We start from the raw sequence: 15,468 nt of genomic DNA, 5'->3' as shown, positions 1-15,468 counted from the left end.
TCCACCATACGGAGTAATCTTTTCTCTTAGTTTATCTACTGTATATATACCAGAAAACGTAGTTGCTTCCACAACAAGATTGGGCTTCTGGCGCAATGGCAACGCGTTTGACTTCGACTTCTGTTAGAAATAACAGTCCTCTCCATCAAAAGATTGCAGGTTCGATCCCTGCGGAGCTCATTCTCCTTTTGAGAGTGTGGAGGTCCAGGAGCTTCGTTTTGCAGTTGAAATTGTGCAAATTAGTTAAGATTTGAGGAAGTTGTGAGAATGTGAAGTTTTTATGACGGGAGTATGTTTTTGCCATACCAGTGAGTATTTTTCCAGATGATACCTTTGAAGCTAATCCAGGGCTATTCTTTGATATAAAAATAGTCACAATTAGTTGAAAATTGCATATGTAGTGGTGTATTGAAGTTTGGGTATTTGTGAGGGTTGGATTTCGTTATCCATCCACCCTAACCATTGTACACAACAGTTTGAGACTTTGAATGGACTTCCCTTGGGCAAAATATCTAACGATTGAACAAATTTCGTATCAGACCCAGCTCAGACTTAAACATCGAAACAAAAAGTACAGGTGAGTTATGATTATTAACTATCAATTTTGGATCTCAAGTGACACTTGTCAGATTTCCACTTGAAAACTGAAGCGTATGGCAAAACCATTCGAGCCATTCCACTGTGGTAGAACCAATATCTTGAGACTCGATTTCGATATCTCATTTATTTGGTATGGTTCATCCGTGAATGTCAGCTCCTTAGGTTACACGCGTAGATGATACGTTTTTTGCCAGAGGTTATGACAGCATTTCGTCTCCTTTTTCAAGAGCTGTACTATTCAAGTTGAGACTTCAAATAATAGACAAAATTCAATTGCATCTAAAAGAAATTCAATTCTCATTGTTTGTCGGGAGCAAACGATTAAGTATCAATTTGCACGGATCTCGGATCCCGTGCATCCGGCCTATACACAGGGAAAAAAAGATACCAAAATTAATCACCCCGATAAATTCTACAATAAAATTATGAGAGTTCATAGTAATAAACAAAGTTTTGAATAGTCTTCAGTTATGATATACTTAAATTTTTGATTCTTCGAATTGAAATGGAATAATTGGATTGTTGAACGGGTTTCGCGAGTGGTCAATTCCAGTTGATTTTTCTCCTGTGAATAGCCGGCATATTCTTTCGCTCCACAAGAAATTAGTCCTTGAGTCAACGTTCACAATTTCGATCTAAATATACAGTATTTCATATGTCCATATTTCTTCCACACTCTTATTAAAGAAACTCTGATCATAATTTCTATTCTTCGAGATGGAAAATCTCTCTTCCCGATGTCTTCAAAACGTCTCGTCGGAAGAAATCCGAAATTTCATGAGTACGGTATTTGGAAATCCTTGGTCTGAAGGTAATCCAGATGGTATCTTTCCTATGGGTATTGCAGAGAATAGACTCATGTATGTTTGATCCTATATTTGAAATCGGTTCTCCATCCTAGCTGTGTGGTTGACAGTTATGGAAATTTAGGCATGACGAAATCGCAAACTATATAAACTCGAATTTCCGGGCAACCCCAAAAAGTACCTCGTTGCATTTCCTCTTTCTATATCATCCGAAAATAAGCAAGTTCTAACAAAATACAGTGCTCACATATGGAGATGGACCAACCGGTTCTTTTGAATTACGTGCTGCTCTCGCCACATTCTGGAACTCAAATTTCTCACCAAAGGAATCTGTATCGAGGGATCATGTAACAGTTATGGGAGGAGGCTCTTCTATTCTTGATGCATTAAGCTATTGTATCGCCGAAGAACATGAAGGGTTTTTAGTTGCTCAACCTTTTTATGTTGGATTTGTTGGAGATTTTGAAGATCGTGCTAGGTGTGTTTTGTCTGTCATCCTATCTACTGTAGTTTTTATGCTCACTCGAAAGTAAAGAGTCAAAGTGGTTCCAGTACCGATCGGTGCACTCGAAGATGTGACTACCATGGCTGGAGTCGAGAAACATGAAGAAGCACTCATTGTCTCGAGAGAGAAGGGTGTAAAGATTCGGGGACTCATGCTCTGCAATCCTCACAATCCTCTTGGAAGATGCTATGCACCAGAAGTCTTGGAAGCATATCTTTCTCTCTGCTCAAAATACAATATTCACCTTATAAGTGATGAAGTATATGCGATGGCTGTTTTTCCAAATCAGGATATACCGAATCCAATGTCTTTTACCTCGATACTTTCAATAGATATTGGGAAGTTCTGTGATCCGGCCTTGGTTTGTGTGATCTATGGTATGAGTAAGGTATGTATTGACTTTGAATCTAGGCAACTACGAAGATTCCAATGCTGATATATATTGTCATAGGACTTCTGCTCGAATGGCCTACGTATTGGATGTATCATCTCACAACATAATCCCACTCTCCATCGTACTCTAGGAGCAATATCAAAATTCGCTTGGGCATCTTCATTGTCTGATCACGTATGGACATTAATGTTGAATGATCAAAAGTTCCTAGATTATTATTTCTCAACTCTTGCTCAAAAAATGAGAAATGCGTATGAGCTCTGTACCAGGCGATTGAAAGAATTCGGTATTTCGTATATTCCTGCGTAAGCACACATTTCCTTTTCAACTTTCATCACGGGAGAGAGAGACTAATGAAAATTACGAAATACAGATCTTGCGGTCCTTTCATTTGGATAGATCTCCGTTCATATCTTACAATCCCGACAATCGAGGCAGAACGTATACTCTCGTGGAAGATGTTGAAACATGGGATTTGGTTAGCTACAGGTGAAGCCTTTGCATCTGAAGAGCCGGGTTGGTATCGTATTACTTTTGCCATGGACGAGAAAGATTTGAGGTTTGGTATGGATAGGTGAGTTGCTACTCTTTCCTTGGAAATTAGTTGTGACGAGAATTGGATTAACAATTGGGATTCTGTGCTAATTCATTACTCGTAATTTAGATTATGGAAAGTCTTGAGTATTGTGGAAGAAGGTAAGACACAATCTTTATTAGAAACACAAAACTGAAGTAGAGTCGTTGGCAAGAGTAGATCAACATGTAGATCGAGATATTGAACAGGAATACCCAGGATTTTCTAAATCTTCTCATCTTATTTCAAGAGAAAAACCCATCTCGCATTCGCTGTACAATAAATAGAACATTAGAATATGCTTGCTTCGGTTTACTCTTGATAATAGAAAACTCCGTGATCGTTAGAAATCCGAAGAGTGTGCAAAATAGATAAAGATGATACACAAATGTTAGATACAGGCACGAAAGACTACCAAAGACATGTAAGGAATATGATGATATCTACAAACAGCTGCTTTTTGGGGGCTGCTTCACTTCACTTATATCCTGTTATATCGGCGATATCTAACCCCACCAACCCCACTCAAATGGTAGATCTCATTTCAATTTGCAAGTATGAAAAATATAGTAAAAATGGAATTGTTCTTCAACAAACAACGCCCGTTTGGCTTAGCGGTAAAGCGCATCACTAGTAATGATGAGATCCTAGGTTCGATTCCTAGAACGGGCAATCGTTCACAAGATATCGAGAACTCTTTTGCTTTTTTTGCCTTGGACACCATCGATTCTGTCAAGAGCTGAGTCAGGCACAGGCACCAACATCAAACCTGATAAACAGAGATATTCTTTTTTATCACAATGCTCTTCAGCCAATAAGCAGAGTCAGATCATCTTGAAAAATAGTGGATCCAACTCGATATTTGATTTGTTTACAGAATTTGTGCATATCGATTGATTAGGTGGGGTAGACGCACTAGCCCGAGCCCCTGACGATTCGCTACACCTGCCGCTACGCCCCGCTTATATTTTGCACCACACAAACACAACATTTGAAGAAATTTAGTGTTCGTTCTAGATTCTCCACATGCATATGTTTGTTTGACCTATCATACACATTGCTTGTATTCACTGATCTCATTCAATGTCTTCTTGCGCTCTCCCACAGACCAAAAGTCGAAAAAATAACCTCCTGGACAAGAAATCTGAAATCTACCTTAGAGGATCACAAAAAGACAAAAAGATTGCTCTCATGAGATCAGATACTCTCTGACGGGGAGTCGAACCCCGGTCTCCTTGCCAGATGATGACAAGCGGAAATCATGACCGTTAGACCATCAAAGATGTTGTATATATTGTATGTGCGAGAATGGACAGGCTATGTAGGAATGTTTTCAGTTCTGGAAGGCTAAAGTGGGGTAGTTATCTGGACATCCATTCCATTTGGAACTAGATCTTGAACCTTGTGGCAAGAATTCAAGAGTTCTAGACCTAATAAGTAGTTGCTGTTGCATTACCACAAAGTCTAAAAAGCATATTCCTTACACGTTTAGGGATTCTATGCTATCAACATTGCCTAGGTAACCACATATGCACAATCTTACATCCCATAAAGTTCCCTCCTTCCAACAATCATGAGCAGTAGCCTCGCACACGCTTTTTTGAACGAGACTGAATGCCTCTCATGTGATCCATCGTTATAAAGCTTCGAAGTCAAGATAAAGCTTTTCCTGAACAATATGGACTTGTAAGGAAATCGTATATATATATATGTAAAAAACCGTTAATGAGAATTTAAAACCACATGCACCGCCGACATCGATAAAAAGACACAGCTACTGTATTCAATACGTCTATGAAACTCTCTAGACCAGTCTCACTGTATCTCACCATCCCAAGCATCGTCTTCCAAATATTTGTCCTTCGCGGTATGGATACTTTCGACTATCTAATTATCAATTTCATCTCATTCATCATTGTTCTTCTGTTAACCTTAAGATTCTAACGTTTTCTGTTTACGATACTTCCAAGTTCCAATTTAGATAAACCAGTCCCCATTCTTCTACTTATGTATAATTTTCAAATTCCTATTGTGCAACAACTTATAGAACCAGCTGTGTGTGAAATTCCAGAAAGGTAGAGAATTGCCGATATGGAAATTGGCCACAGTATATACAATCTCATCCTACTTAACCAATCGCTCCAATAGACTTCGAGCAGATACTATCAAAAAGCAAGCCAGCTCTGGGTGAGGATAAACACTATCAAAATAATAAAGATACCAAGAGATTTAAGAGTATTGAAAAGATATCGAATCTTAGAATCTTGGATTCGATAAAAAAGAAATTAAGAAAATTGTAAGATTAATAAAGAAATTTATTAAAAAAGGTAGAAAGATATTGATTCGAAAAATATCAATCTCAAATAATAGATTATTATTTTAGTTCAATTTTTTATAAAAGTTATTGAAAAAGAATAAAACTTTCGATTTGATTGATGATAAAGAGAATCTTTATTTAGAGATTAAAAAATTGATTAAATCTCAAGGGGAAGAGGAAGAGGAAGAGGAAGAGGAAGAGGAAGAGGAAGAGGAAGAGGAAGAGGAAGAGGAAGAGGAAGAGGAAGAGGAAGAGGAAGAGGAAGAAGGGGAATATTAGATCTTTAATAGAATCTGATATATAATCAATCAATCGAGCATCTCATTCTTTTCCTGAATTCCATTTAGGTATTATATTGGAAATATGGAGCAATGTTTATGAGAGAGAAAGCAGAAATTATAGGCAGGTAGGTTGATAAATCCTTTCTATATAGATCGTTTTATCGTATTGGTAACCCCAAGTTGATATAAATGAGAGATTACTGTATATACTATTCACATCTCTATCATTTAAATCGATGCTCTCCCACACAAGTTTCCACACTGAGTCTAAATCCTCATCTCAGTATCGCTGCTCACAACCTTCCCTCATCTTATCACAAATCTTCAACTCCCTACAAACCACAATCGTAAACCCATAGCATACTTCACATTCCCGCCTCGACTGTCTGTCCAACAGCCAATTTCAAAACCTGCTTATCATCCGAGTGAGTAGTTTCATATCCCGGTTCTAGACCAGGCTCAGATGGTTTGACTGGCTCGGATCCGTAATCTTTGGGTGTTTCAACTGGAACATGTTCGCAGAGGGCGAGATAGGTTGTTGGCAGGCAAATTACTAATATCCGGTTAGTGAATGGAGGTATTAGGACAGGGAAAGGGAATGAGAGGATAGCAGAGGGAATGCGTAATGGGAGTGGAGATGGTAAGAGGGAAAGCAAAAGGTAGGTACGAGGAGAACAAATCTGCTGGAGTAGGGAGATGAATAGAAAACGAACCAAGTAAGATAGTATTCACAACCATTGGAACACGACCTCTATACCAATCTCTCGTGTTGATACCGAAAGAGACAGCTTGGGCGAAACTTTCTTGACCACGAAGAATTCCTGTAAAGCGTGCTTTGTGACTGTTAGTGTCATATCATATTGAGACATCTGAACTCAAATGTCCGAGAAAATATTTCGAGATGGAAACTTAACGTACATAATTCTGAAATGTTATCCGTTTTAGTGGATACGAAATAGTAGAGCCAATTTTGCAGCGACTGTTGTGAAAAAGCTGTGGATGGCGTGTATCATTAGCAGCTAGTTCTTTCTGATCATATAGTATTGCCTTGGAAGGGTTTGAAGAGAGGGTTACATACACCATAACAAGATGACAAAAAACCCCTTTGTGAATTCTCCATCGGTCCAATCGAGATCAGGTTGTTCAGCACCGAATTTCTCATTGACAACCCAGGCGTATATCCAAGCTACGATATGCCAGAAAATCACATAGTAGAAACTTTTTATACCTGTTAGTAGACGGAATTTGATGGATCTTGAAAATTTTGGCTGGTAGAAAGTGAAGAGATTGGGCGGTAGACATACCCGATATTGAGGCGTTGCTTGACTGAGATTTTCTTGTAATCAAGTAGCGTACTCATGATTTGTGATGCGAACAAATTGGCAAAATTTCCTGTTCATCGTTAGAACTGTGAAAGGAGCAGAAGTGCTAAGATTTGGGAATTAGGACTCATACCGACAAAGCCAATCAAAGCTCTAGCACGAACTCCGAAGTAATAAACCTCATAATCTAAAGAATGTCAATTCTAGATTCTTGAATTCTAAGATAGGGGGTTCATAGACTTACTTCCAGAGTATTGATTAAAGTATGCAGCCCAAAAGACAAGCAATAGTAGTAGAATCTTCAATGAAGTTAGTATAGTCCATAGCAGAGAGTCTATCGGGTAAATATACATCGCGTCTTGCACATGTTTTAATGAGCGCTCTGATTTCTGCCTTGAACGATTTTTCATGCACAATCTTAATTTTCGATCCATCTGATCTTTGGGCCTGGTAAAGTCAGCAAATTATTTCGGGGCAATATCTAGAATCAACCGACCTTGTCCGGAGGAGAGAGTGCAAGAGCTATGAAAGCAGCTAGACATTGAAGGGTAATGAAGATAATGTACACAGCTATATGGCAAATCAGTACTCTTCCAGAAAGCAAACTTCAAAGAGAATATCAGGAGTCACTCACCATACCCAACCTTTCCCTTTTTCTTTTGGTTGCTCGCACTAATGTCTCGTCAATAAGAGCCACAAAGTATGAGATATTCAGACATCACGCACTGATTGAGACCCAAAACAATAGCACCACCAACAAGCGGTCCTCCTGTACGAAACCACAACCAAATACTATTTTCATTAGCTCATCACCTTTCGTACATCTCGAGACAATGGATTCCACTCACTTCATATATTTTCCTCTTTTCGCCGGTTCCGGATATCCCAACGCAACTGCTCCCTCTGAAGCCCAGAATAATCCTGCACTGAACACGATATCTTGTCAGTTGATCTATGCTATATCAAGCCAGTGTTCCCCAAACTTACGAAATTCCACAAGTGACAGCTCCAACGAGAACCAGCCAGACAGTTCCATATCGATTATTCGCATATAAACCAGCCCTATGCTTCATTAGCACTTCTCCTCGTTGAACTCGAAGGGAAAGGAGAAAACATACGAATAAACTGGATATCCCACTGCTCCAAGTGTCAATGTATATTTCAATCCTATCCGATTCGCAATTGGTCCTCCTAGTACACAAAATATTCCCACTTCACATCCAATATTAGCAAAGTTTCCAAGGTCCAATCTCCTCCCCAGAAACATACATCAAGGCCAATTAAGACTTGAAGAAACTAAAACATGGGTGAGGAACATACTCAAACCAAAAACCAATGCATTAGCAGCATTAACCAAAAACGGCGATTCCGCACCTCCAGCACCTAGAGAAGACATCGCATTCCACATTCCTGGGGCCAGAAACCCTACTGCGCCTATTACAAAGGCATTGAAGAGGGATGAACGGTACCATAGTTTTTTCTCTGGCTGCTGTTCCGACGGCGGTTGATCTAAGGAAGTCATGACTGCTACAGCCTGCGAGCGAGGAGAAATCGGGAATTATGACAGAGAGAGAGGGATATTGAATACGAACATCGTAGCTGGACGGAAGGATATATATCTCTACCCCAACATCTAGCCCGGTAGGTAGCCACTGAACCAATATTGAATATTACCTCATCACATATACAGATTTTTCAATAGCCATGTCCATATTGTTGGAATCAGTATCCAGCTTCCTTTCTAGTCGTGAATCTCACTTGGCTACAAAGCTGCTTTTGATAGAAAAAGAAGATTGATTTTATATATCCTACAGAATCACCTACATCGAAGAATTGCGTGATGGCATAAAATAAAGCAGCAATACATTTTCAGATGTACATTCAATGCGAATTTGACGCAGGTATGGCGAATGATGCTCATCATACATCCTAGTATGTAAATCCCGACGTTGAGCCGATGATACCCAGCTAAAAAAAATTGTATATTATCCACATTGAAGAAGATGTCTCGAGGATAGATGAGATATACACTATATATATGTTGAGAACCAGGCACCAGATTGCTTGATGTGTTCTAGATTATCATATGTTTGTGCGAACTTAAGATCACCATATAACAATGTACAAAAATGTTCATCCCAGTCAATCATCCTCCGCACAACTTTCAAGTACTAGCGAAATCTTTTGCTTGATGATATTTGTGTGAACCTCATGTGTAGGATTATTTATCCTGGGAAATGTTGATGTGAACAGACCTAGATGTTCTAGGTTCTTGGTGGATTGATATCATTTGGCACATTCATACCATATGGGATATTCAACGCGGGTTGGAAATTCATACCATTTTGGAACATTGAAATCATTTGGCACATTCAAACCACTGGGTATGCTCAAAGCAATTTGGACATTCAACCCACGTTGGAATGCTGAAATCATTTGGGACATTGAAACCATTTCAATATGTTCAAATAAGTTGAACATTCATACCAAGTAGGACATTCAAATCAATCATAATACTCAAATCTATTCATTATATGTTTCAGATGCAAGAGCATCGATACAAAGTATTAACACTTAAAATCCAGCAGTATTCCTAATCAGCTCAATATCCAGCTACAGCTAAACATCTCCCCCAAGAAATCTTCACTTTCTCTTTCCAGCCTCCGATTCATCTCCATCAACAAAATTATCATCAAGCTTAAGGTCCTCCAAGCTCCTAGTAGGAATAACGCTGGTCTCCCTCCTAAACGACACAGTCTTGCTCTCAGCGCCACCAAGAGCCGCCTTAACAGAATCCGAAGCTCTTCTCTTAGTTCCCCTCAACTCAATTGTTCCACCACCATGGTTTTCGGTAAGATCACCAAGTTCCGTGTTCTTAGCGATACTCTCATCGGCTTTACGCTTAGTAGGAGTATTGAAAGCGCCTGATCCCTCCACACTTCTAGTATTGGCAGGTTCAGGAAGAGAGAATTCAGGGATCTCTTCGATGAGTCGAGCTTGATGCTTACGACGTTTGCTCGAAGTATGAGGAAGACCGCGGAGACCCAAAAGTATACCATGCTCGATGGAAGCATAGAAATTTGTGTCGTTGTCGCGGTTTGCGTTGGAAGAGGAGCCGTAATTCGACATTGGTTGAAGAAAGTAGATTGATGAGCTCTTTCTACCCATTGTTGCGGTAGGAAGGTTGGGGTTGTCGGAGGTGATGGGTGAGATGACTGGAGCTGGGGGTGGTTTGGGATTCGACATGTTGGCTTGTTGCTTTGTGATAATTTATTGGTATTGTTGTTGTTTCTGGTGTGGTAAAACTGGTTTCGATGGAGTGAGAAATGAAAGAAGTGTGTAGGATATCTTGAGTGCGGCTAGGGACTGCGGCTTGCTCGAGATTGATTGACTGTGGCTAGAACGATTGTCAGGGTCAACTTTATTTATCTTATATTGACTCAATCTTGCCTTGGTGTGTTGTGATATGGTTGGCTTGTAGATCTGGATATTTATAAATGCCCAACTTCAATGGATAAAATGTTGTGTGTTGTGTGTTGTGATGGTAGTTGGGTTGTTGTTGTGGTATAAAGACATTGATATTTTATAGTATGGGAAATGAGACCTGATGTTCCTAAAAAGTATGAATGTGGAAGAATGAGAAAGAGTTGATTTGGTGTGCCTTGTTAAACCCTACTTAAGGTTTGGTTAACAAGAAAAGGCAGAAATGTTTTGTTCACGAGAGTGAATGATATCATTTTGTTCCATCCATTGCCATAGTGCTCACTAAGAAAGTGCCGACCTTCTAGTCCCCAAATTTCGACATTTGGAGGTTGAGAGCCCCATAACGAGAACAGAAACAACTTCGATACGATAGAAGTTATGCTAATATCAATAGCACTTCCTTCGAATGTAATTGGCCTTCCAGTGCCATCCAATGCGCCACTTGCAATAATATATGAGGCTTCATTTTTGCCTGCATTACTGGAAGAATCAAAATCCAGAACCTTATTCCCCCAACTCCAAACCATAATGCAAATACATAGGTAATACACGATCCCCCGATCCACGGCTTCACTAATGATTCCGAAAATTCTTTTTTCTACACCAAAGATGTTAATATTTATTTGACCGCGTCTTGTGACAGGGGAAAACTTACTGATAGAATAGATCCGTCCTACTACTACCCAGATTGATAATCTTCGGACATCCATCGCGGTCTTTCTCCAATCTTGTACACTCGAAGCAATAGAAAGCGTCTGAAATGCCTTCACCTCCACACACGACACATTTGTTTTGATAGTTTCCGAAACTACACTCTTCGCAGATGCGTACGAGAGTTGTGGGACGAACGTAGGAATCGCATACAGGGCACTTTCCATCGCATTTATCGCAGAGACGTCCGATAGCAATACCGGACTGCTTTCTGCACATTACGAGATCTCTAGAGGCAGGTTAGTAGCTGTCGTCTCAAAGCAGAGAAGATTTGTACATACGGATGATGGCGAGACATGCTTAAGTATCTCTATAGATATGAAGCTGTAGGTTATCTTTTTGTACAGTTCTCAAGAGCAGAGGTAGTTCAATTTTGAAAATTGCCGTAGTTGGAGAAGAGATGGTTATCTGAAGAGCTCAAGATTTTTATTATTGATATCACCGCCACCAAAATATCGAGCTTTCGTTCTTTGATTTCTAAGCACTGACCACCACGCTAGTACCGGCAGGGATCTCTCAATACATCGCATATCCAGTATCGCATGTGAATCAAATGGACGTGATTGAATGTTTTAAACAATTACATTTAATTTTCTACTTATCTGGTCGACATCATTTCGAAAAGGTCTACTAATAAATTCAAGGTGATGGTAACAAATATGACAGACACACCAGCGTGAGTAAAAAACTCTAGTCATATCATGAAGGCTTACTAATAAAAGATAGACCCGTGGCATCTGCAGTTGTCGTTCCTAAACAAGATGCGCCAAACGTTAAAAGTCCCCGCAGGAAGCGTCGACAATCATCCGTGTCCGAAGATGCTTCTAAACGTCTCCGAATCTCCACCGAAGACAGCGCCATCTCTACATCCACTCTACATTCCTCTTCACAAGCTTTAGATTCTACAAAGCTTGAATCACCTGGAAAGAATCAACCTCTTGCTGTTTCACCAGAAGCCGCGAGAAATGGTCGTTCCGAAAGAAGAAGAAGTAGTGTTCAAGAGGAACGCAAGCGCGGCCAAAGATTATTTGGAGGCTTGCTGAATACTCTTAATCAAAGTACACCAAATGGACAACAGAAAAGGCGACAAGAGATTGAAGCACGACAAAAGGAGAGAGCCGCGCAACGAAAAGCTGAAGCAGAAGATAGGAAGAAACAGAAGGCAGCGAGTCTTCAAGCGGTACGAGTGGTTGAGCAAGTGAAATTTCAGGAAGAATCGGTTAGTGATTTCTGAAAAAGGGAGGAGACAAGACTGATAGGTTTCTATAAAGATGCGAATGCGGCATTCGAACATGTTAGCTATGGCCCAGTTTCTTTCTACAGAAACAGAGCCAAAACTGGTAAGGACTATACTTCTACTCATTCCGGTTATGGTTGCTGATCCATCAAGTATTACAAACCATGGCAACTATCACCCAACAATGAAGCCAGAATCAAGACCCAAATCAAAGAAGTAGAGATGTTGATTGAAGAAGAAAAGTCCCAGTGGGCGAGTAAACATCCAGAACAAGATCCAAAGGCTGATGGGGAATCTGAAGTAAAGGTGACGTCTGATGTGATGATGGGTGAGCCTCATGTGGAGTCTCCATCTAATTCTAACATTGATACTACTAATCCAATCTCTACACTTGTTGCTCAGTCCTCACAGGTCAAGACTGAGAAAGATAATTTGGAAGAGCATAATGGTGAGGTGGTAGTAGAAGCAGAGGATACTGTTATCTACTGATTGCTCTACATGAATGGGTTAAGGAGTTTAGCTTGCCGGAAAATGCTCAAATGGTATTTAGGTGTTGGTATGGTGTTTTCAGGAGGTCAATGATATCCCACGCCGGCTTGTACTCTAGACCTGGCTATATTAAAATGTTTCTTTTCTCTTCACCGTTACTCGCAATCAACTGATTTAAGAGACTATATAAGTACCGGCCGCCAAGCCTACGAAACTCAATACCTAGGCACAAGATGATATTTGTAAGTACCGGCCGCCCAACCTACGAAACTCTATACCTAGGCACAAGATGATATTTGTAAGTATCGGCCGCCCAACCTACGAAACTCAATACCTAGGCACAAGATGATATTTGTAAGTATCGGCCGCCCAACCTGCACAAGATGATATTCGGAGACACCGGATGTGGGACCAAAGTGGAATGCGACGCCATGAACAAATGGTTTGTCTCTCCGTAATCAATCCTCGGAGTACGGAGTACACGACACATTGCCATGATGTGTTATTGCGTTGCAGCAACGACTAATCAGTCGTTTGTTACCCAATTTTTATCGATTTGAACCGAGGCACGGCTGTTGGTGGGGCAGCCTTGTTGTTTAAATGGCCGACGTTTCCCACATCAGCCTTATTCGAGATACTTTCATTTTTGACTGGTGTTCATTACATTTCACTTCAAACATATATCAAAATGGTCGATAAGCTTGCAGTTCAAGACTCTCGAGTCCAATATAAATCGGCTGATTTGAACGGAAGAACTTACTCGTATATTCTTGCCGAACCTCAAAATGGTGCCGAACCAGTTGCAACGATCTTCTTGATTCACGGAGTAAGCATTCATTCGATTTCCCTTCTGAATTGTTGTACTGCTCCAACATTCAATCGAGAGTCAAATCACCAAGAAGCTTCTTAAAGCTTCAATCATTGTGTTACAAAAGTATACTAACTTTCATCTAGTTCCCTGACATGGCATTCGGCTGGAGATATCAAGTCCCCGCTCTCCAAGCTCTCAACTACCGCGTCGTAGTTCCCAACATGCAAGGCTATGCCACCTCTTCCTCTCCCCAAGAACTCAGCGCTTTTACCCTCAAAACAGCCGCTGACGATGTTGCCGCTCTCGCAAAGGCCATCGGTGCTACATCTATCATCCTCGGAGGTCACGATTGGGGTGGAGCTGTCGTCTACCGTGTTGCTCTTTATTATCCTAAACTCATCACTGCAGTCTTTAGCGTCTGCACACCTTTCTTCCCTCCTCAACAAAAATACATTCCCACGACCGTCCGACCAAATTTCAAATATCAATTACAATTCCAGGGTCCGGATGTTGAGAGGGAAATCCAAGGAAAGGAGAAATTGAGAGTGATGTTGAATGGGCTTTATGGTGGCCGATCCCCAGAGAATGAACTTGGATTTTCTGTCTCCGAGGGTGTTCTCTTCCAGAGTCTAGAGAAACTTGGTCCAACTCCTCTTTTGTCCAAGGAAGAATTAGATCACTACGCAGAACAGTATGCGGTTCATGGAATTAGAGGCCCATTGAACTGGTATCGCACTGGCGAATTGAACTTTGAAGATGAGAAGGAGTTGGCGGAGGAATTCCACAAGGAGAATGGATATAAAATTGAAATTCCTACCATGTTTATTGGAGGATCGAAAGATGCGGCATTACCACCCGCTATGGCGGAGAACATGCAACAATGGTTCGGAGAGGGAAAGTTGAGAAAAGAGGAAGTTGCTACGGGTCATTGGGCTCTGTGGGAGAAGCCGGAGGAGGTTAATGCCTATGTGAAGGATTTCTTGACGAAGCTCGCAGGGGGACAAAGTCATCTTTAAATGGAGATGTGAGTGGAGGATAGAAATTCAGATAGAAATGGAAATTACTAGTTGAAGAGCATTTAGTAGTAAAGATGTCATTTTGCTTTCAATTGTACTCTGCGCCGGCTCTTACTTGTGATAGCTACCTACGTACCTAGGAGGGGAGGGAGGGATACATGTACATGGTCCAAGCTTCCAAGCACTGCGAGACGAAGATTTCGCCGTGTGAAATGAAGGGGTTCCAAATTCCAATAATCATCCGAAAAATTATTTAAATTTAGTGTTTCTATCGTAGGTATCTCACCCGATTTTCTCCTCTATCATATCAAAATACTTTACTTTACGTTAGGAATAGATCAGGTGATATGTCATATCTATCCAGGTACCCAGGCGAGCTAGGCACGTTCAACTCCTTAACCTTAAAATACCGCAATGTGAGCGTTTATCGCGGGATTTTATATAATATAAAGATATAAATACATATACTACTATATATATACAAAGATACAAATACATATACAATCTAATCTAATCTAATCCAATCCAATAGGATATAAATGTGAGAGAGAGGTAAGGGTAAAGTTATCATTCTGTGCTCGCTCGCTCACTCGCGAGCAAGCTCGCGAGCTCACCGTTCCATCGGATTTGAAACCTTTTCTGGCGACTAATAAGGACTAATAATATGGTGCTGAGTACTGCAGGTGAGTTGCTGAGCGAGCTGAGTTATAAATCTTGGAAGTATAAAATTCCAATTAACTAGGTATGTATCCTCACAAATTCACAATCCAATCCTCAAGGTGTACACACCCACAAAAGACATACATTACCATTACAAACCCAGGTATCACTATCACTATCACACATCACACAATACACACGCACAGCAAGCCCAAATACACAAAAATAACCTCCTACCTCCCACCTCTCCTGCATCCCTCAC

At 40.5% G+C, this 15,468-nt stretch overlaps 8 protein-coding genes across 8 annotated transcripts; 4 read left to right on the top strand and 4 right to left on the bottom strand.

The window, feature by feature from the left end:
• Positions 1-1,317: 1,317 nt before the first annotated feature.
• On the top strand, positions 1,318-3,036 carry EAE98_010757 (uncharacterized protein; the record flags this gene model as incomplete). The annotated part of the gene is made up of 7 exons (XM_038958379.1): positions 1,318-1,460; positions 1,531-1,583; positions 1,647-1,884; positions 1,942-2,299; positions 2,363-2,610; positions 2,679-2,879; positions 2,970-3,036. The coding sequence occupies 7 exons, from the start codon at positions 1,318-1,320 to the stop codon at positions 3,034-3,036; spliced, it is 1,308 nt and encodes a 435-aa protein (XP_038805204.1).
• Positions 3,037-4,970: 1,934 nt separating this feature from the next.
• On the top strand, positions 4,971-5,475 carry EAE98_010756 (uncharacterized protein; the record flags this gene model as incomplete). Its single annotated transcript, XM_038958378.1, is given in 4 exon segments — positions 4,971-4,986; positions 5,028-5,175; positions 5,191-5,206; positions 5,281-5,475. 4 exon segments carry the CDS (start codon positions 4,971-4,973, stop codon positions 5,473-5,475), a joined length of 375 nt encoding a protein of 124 aa, XP_038805203.1.
• A 367-nt stretch (positions 5,476-5,842) lies between these two features.
• Positions 5,843-8,321, bottom strand: EAE98_010755 (uncharacterized protein; the record flags this gene model as incomplete). Its single annotated transcript, XM_038958377.1, has 15 exons — positions 5,843-6,030; positions 6,191-6,310; positions 6,396-6,470; positions 6,556-6,695; positions 6,782-6,869; positions 6,933-6,986; positions 7,044-7,098; positions 7,151-7,246; positions 7,296-7,369; positions 7,434-7,471; positions 7,526-7,591; positions 7,648-7,725; positions 7,787-7,861; positions 7,918-8,011; positions 8,120-8,321. The coding sequence occupies 15 exons, from the start codon at positions 8,319-8,321 to the stop codon at positions 5,843-5,845; spliced, it is 1,443 nt and encodes a 480-aa protein (XP_038805202.1).
• Positions 8,322-9,442: 1,121 nt separating this feature from the next.
• Positions 9,443-10,045, bottom strand: EAE98_010754 (uncharacterized protein; the record flags this gene model as incomplete). The annotated part of the gene is made up of 1 exon (XM_038958376.1): positions 9,443-10,045. One exon carries the CDS (start codon positions 10,043-10,045, stop codon positions 9,443-9,445), a length of 603 nt encoding a protein of 200 aa, XP_038805201.1.
• A 419-nt stretch (positions 10,046-10,464) lies between these two features.
• On the bottom strand, positions 10,465-10,809 carry EAE98_010753 (uncharacterized protein; the record flags this gene model as incomplete). Its single annotated transcript, XM_038958375.1, has 1 exon — positions 10,465-10,809. The coding sequence occupies one exon, from the start codon at positions 10,807-10,809 to the stop codon at positions 10,465-10,467; it is 345 nt and encodes a 114-aa protein (XP_038805200.1).
• A 46-nt stretch (positions 10,810-10,855) lies between these two features.
• Positions 10,856-11,402, bottom strand: EAE98_010752 (uncharacterized protein; the record flags this gene model as incomplete). Its single annotated transcript, XM_038958374.1, has 3 exons — positions 11,275-11,402; positions 10,938-11,222; positions 10,856-10,880 (listed from the first exon to the last, which is right to left on the bottom strand). Exons 1-3 carry the CDS (start codon positions 11,289-11,291, stop codon positions 10,856-10,858), a joined length of 327 nt encoding a protein of 108 aa, XP_038805199.1. The 5' UTR covers positions 11,292-11,402.
• Positions 11,403-11,561: 159 nt separating this feature from the next.
• Positions 11,562-13,337, top strand: EAE98_010751 (uncharacterized protein). Its single transcript, XM_038958373.1, has 5 exons — positions 11,562-11,669; positions 11,720-12,212; positions 12,265-12,333; positions 12,384-12,945; positions 13,058-13,337. Exons 1-4 carry the CDS (start codon positions 11,641-11,643, stop codon positions 12,717-12,719), a joined length of 927 nt encoding a protein of 308 aa, XP_038805198.1. The 5' UTR covers positions 11,562-11,640; the 3' UTR covers positions 12,720-12,945; positions 13,058-13,337.
• A 70-nt stretch (positions 13,338-13,407) lies between these two features.
• Positions 13,408-14,546, top strand: EAE98_010750 (uncharacterized protein; the record flags this gene model as incomplete). The annotated part of the gene is made up of 2 exons (XM_038958372.1): positions 13,408-13,545; positions 13,674-14,546. The coding sequence occupies 2 exons, from the start codon at positions 13,408-13,410 to the stop codon at positions 14,544-14,546; spliced, it is 1,011 nt and encodes a 336-aa protein (XP_038805197.1).
• Between the last annotated feature and the right edge of the window lie 922 nt (positions 14,547-15,468).

This window comes from Botrytis deweyae (assembly GCF_014898535.1).
Source record: "Botrytis deweyae strain B1 chromosome Unknown BDEW_040, whole genome shotgun sequence".
Classification (NCBI taxonomy): Eukaryota; Fungi; Ascomycota; class Leotiomycetes; order Helotiales; family Sclerotiniaceae; genus Botrytis; species Botrytis deweyae.
This window is presented reverse-complemented; position numbering and strand designations above follow the sequence as displayed.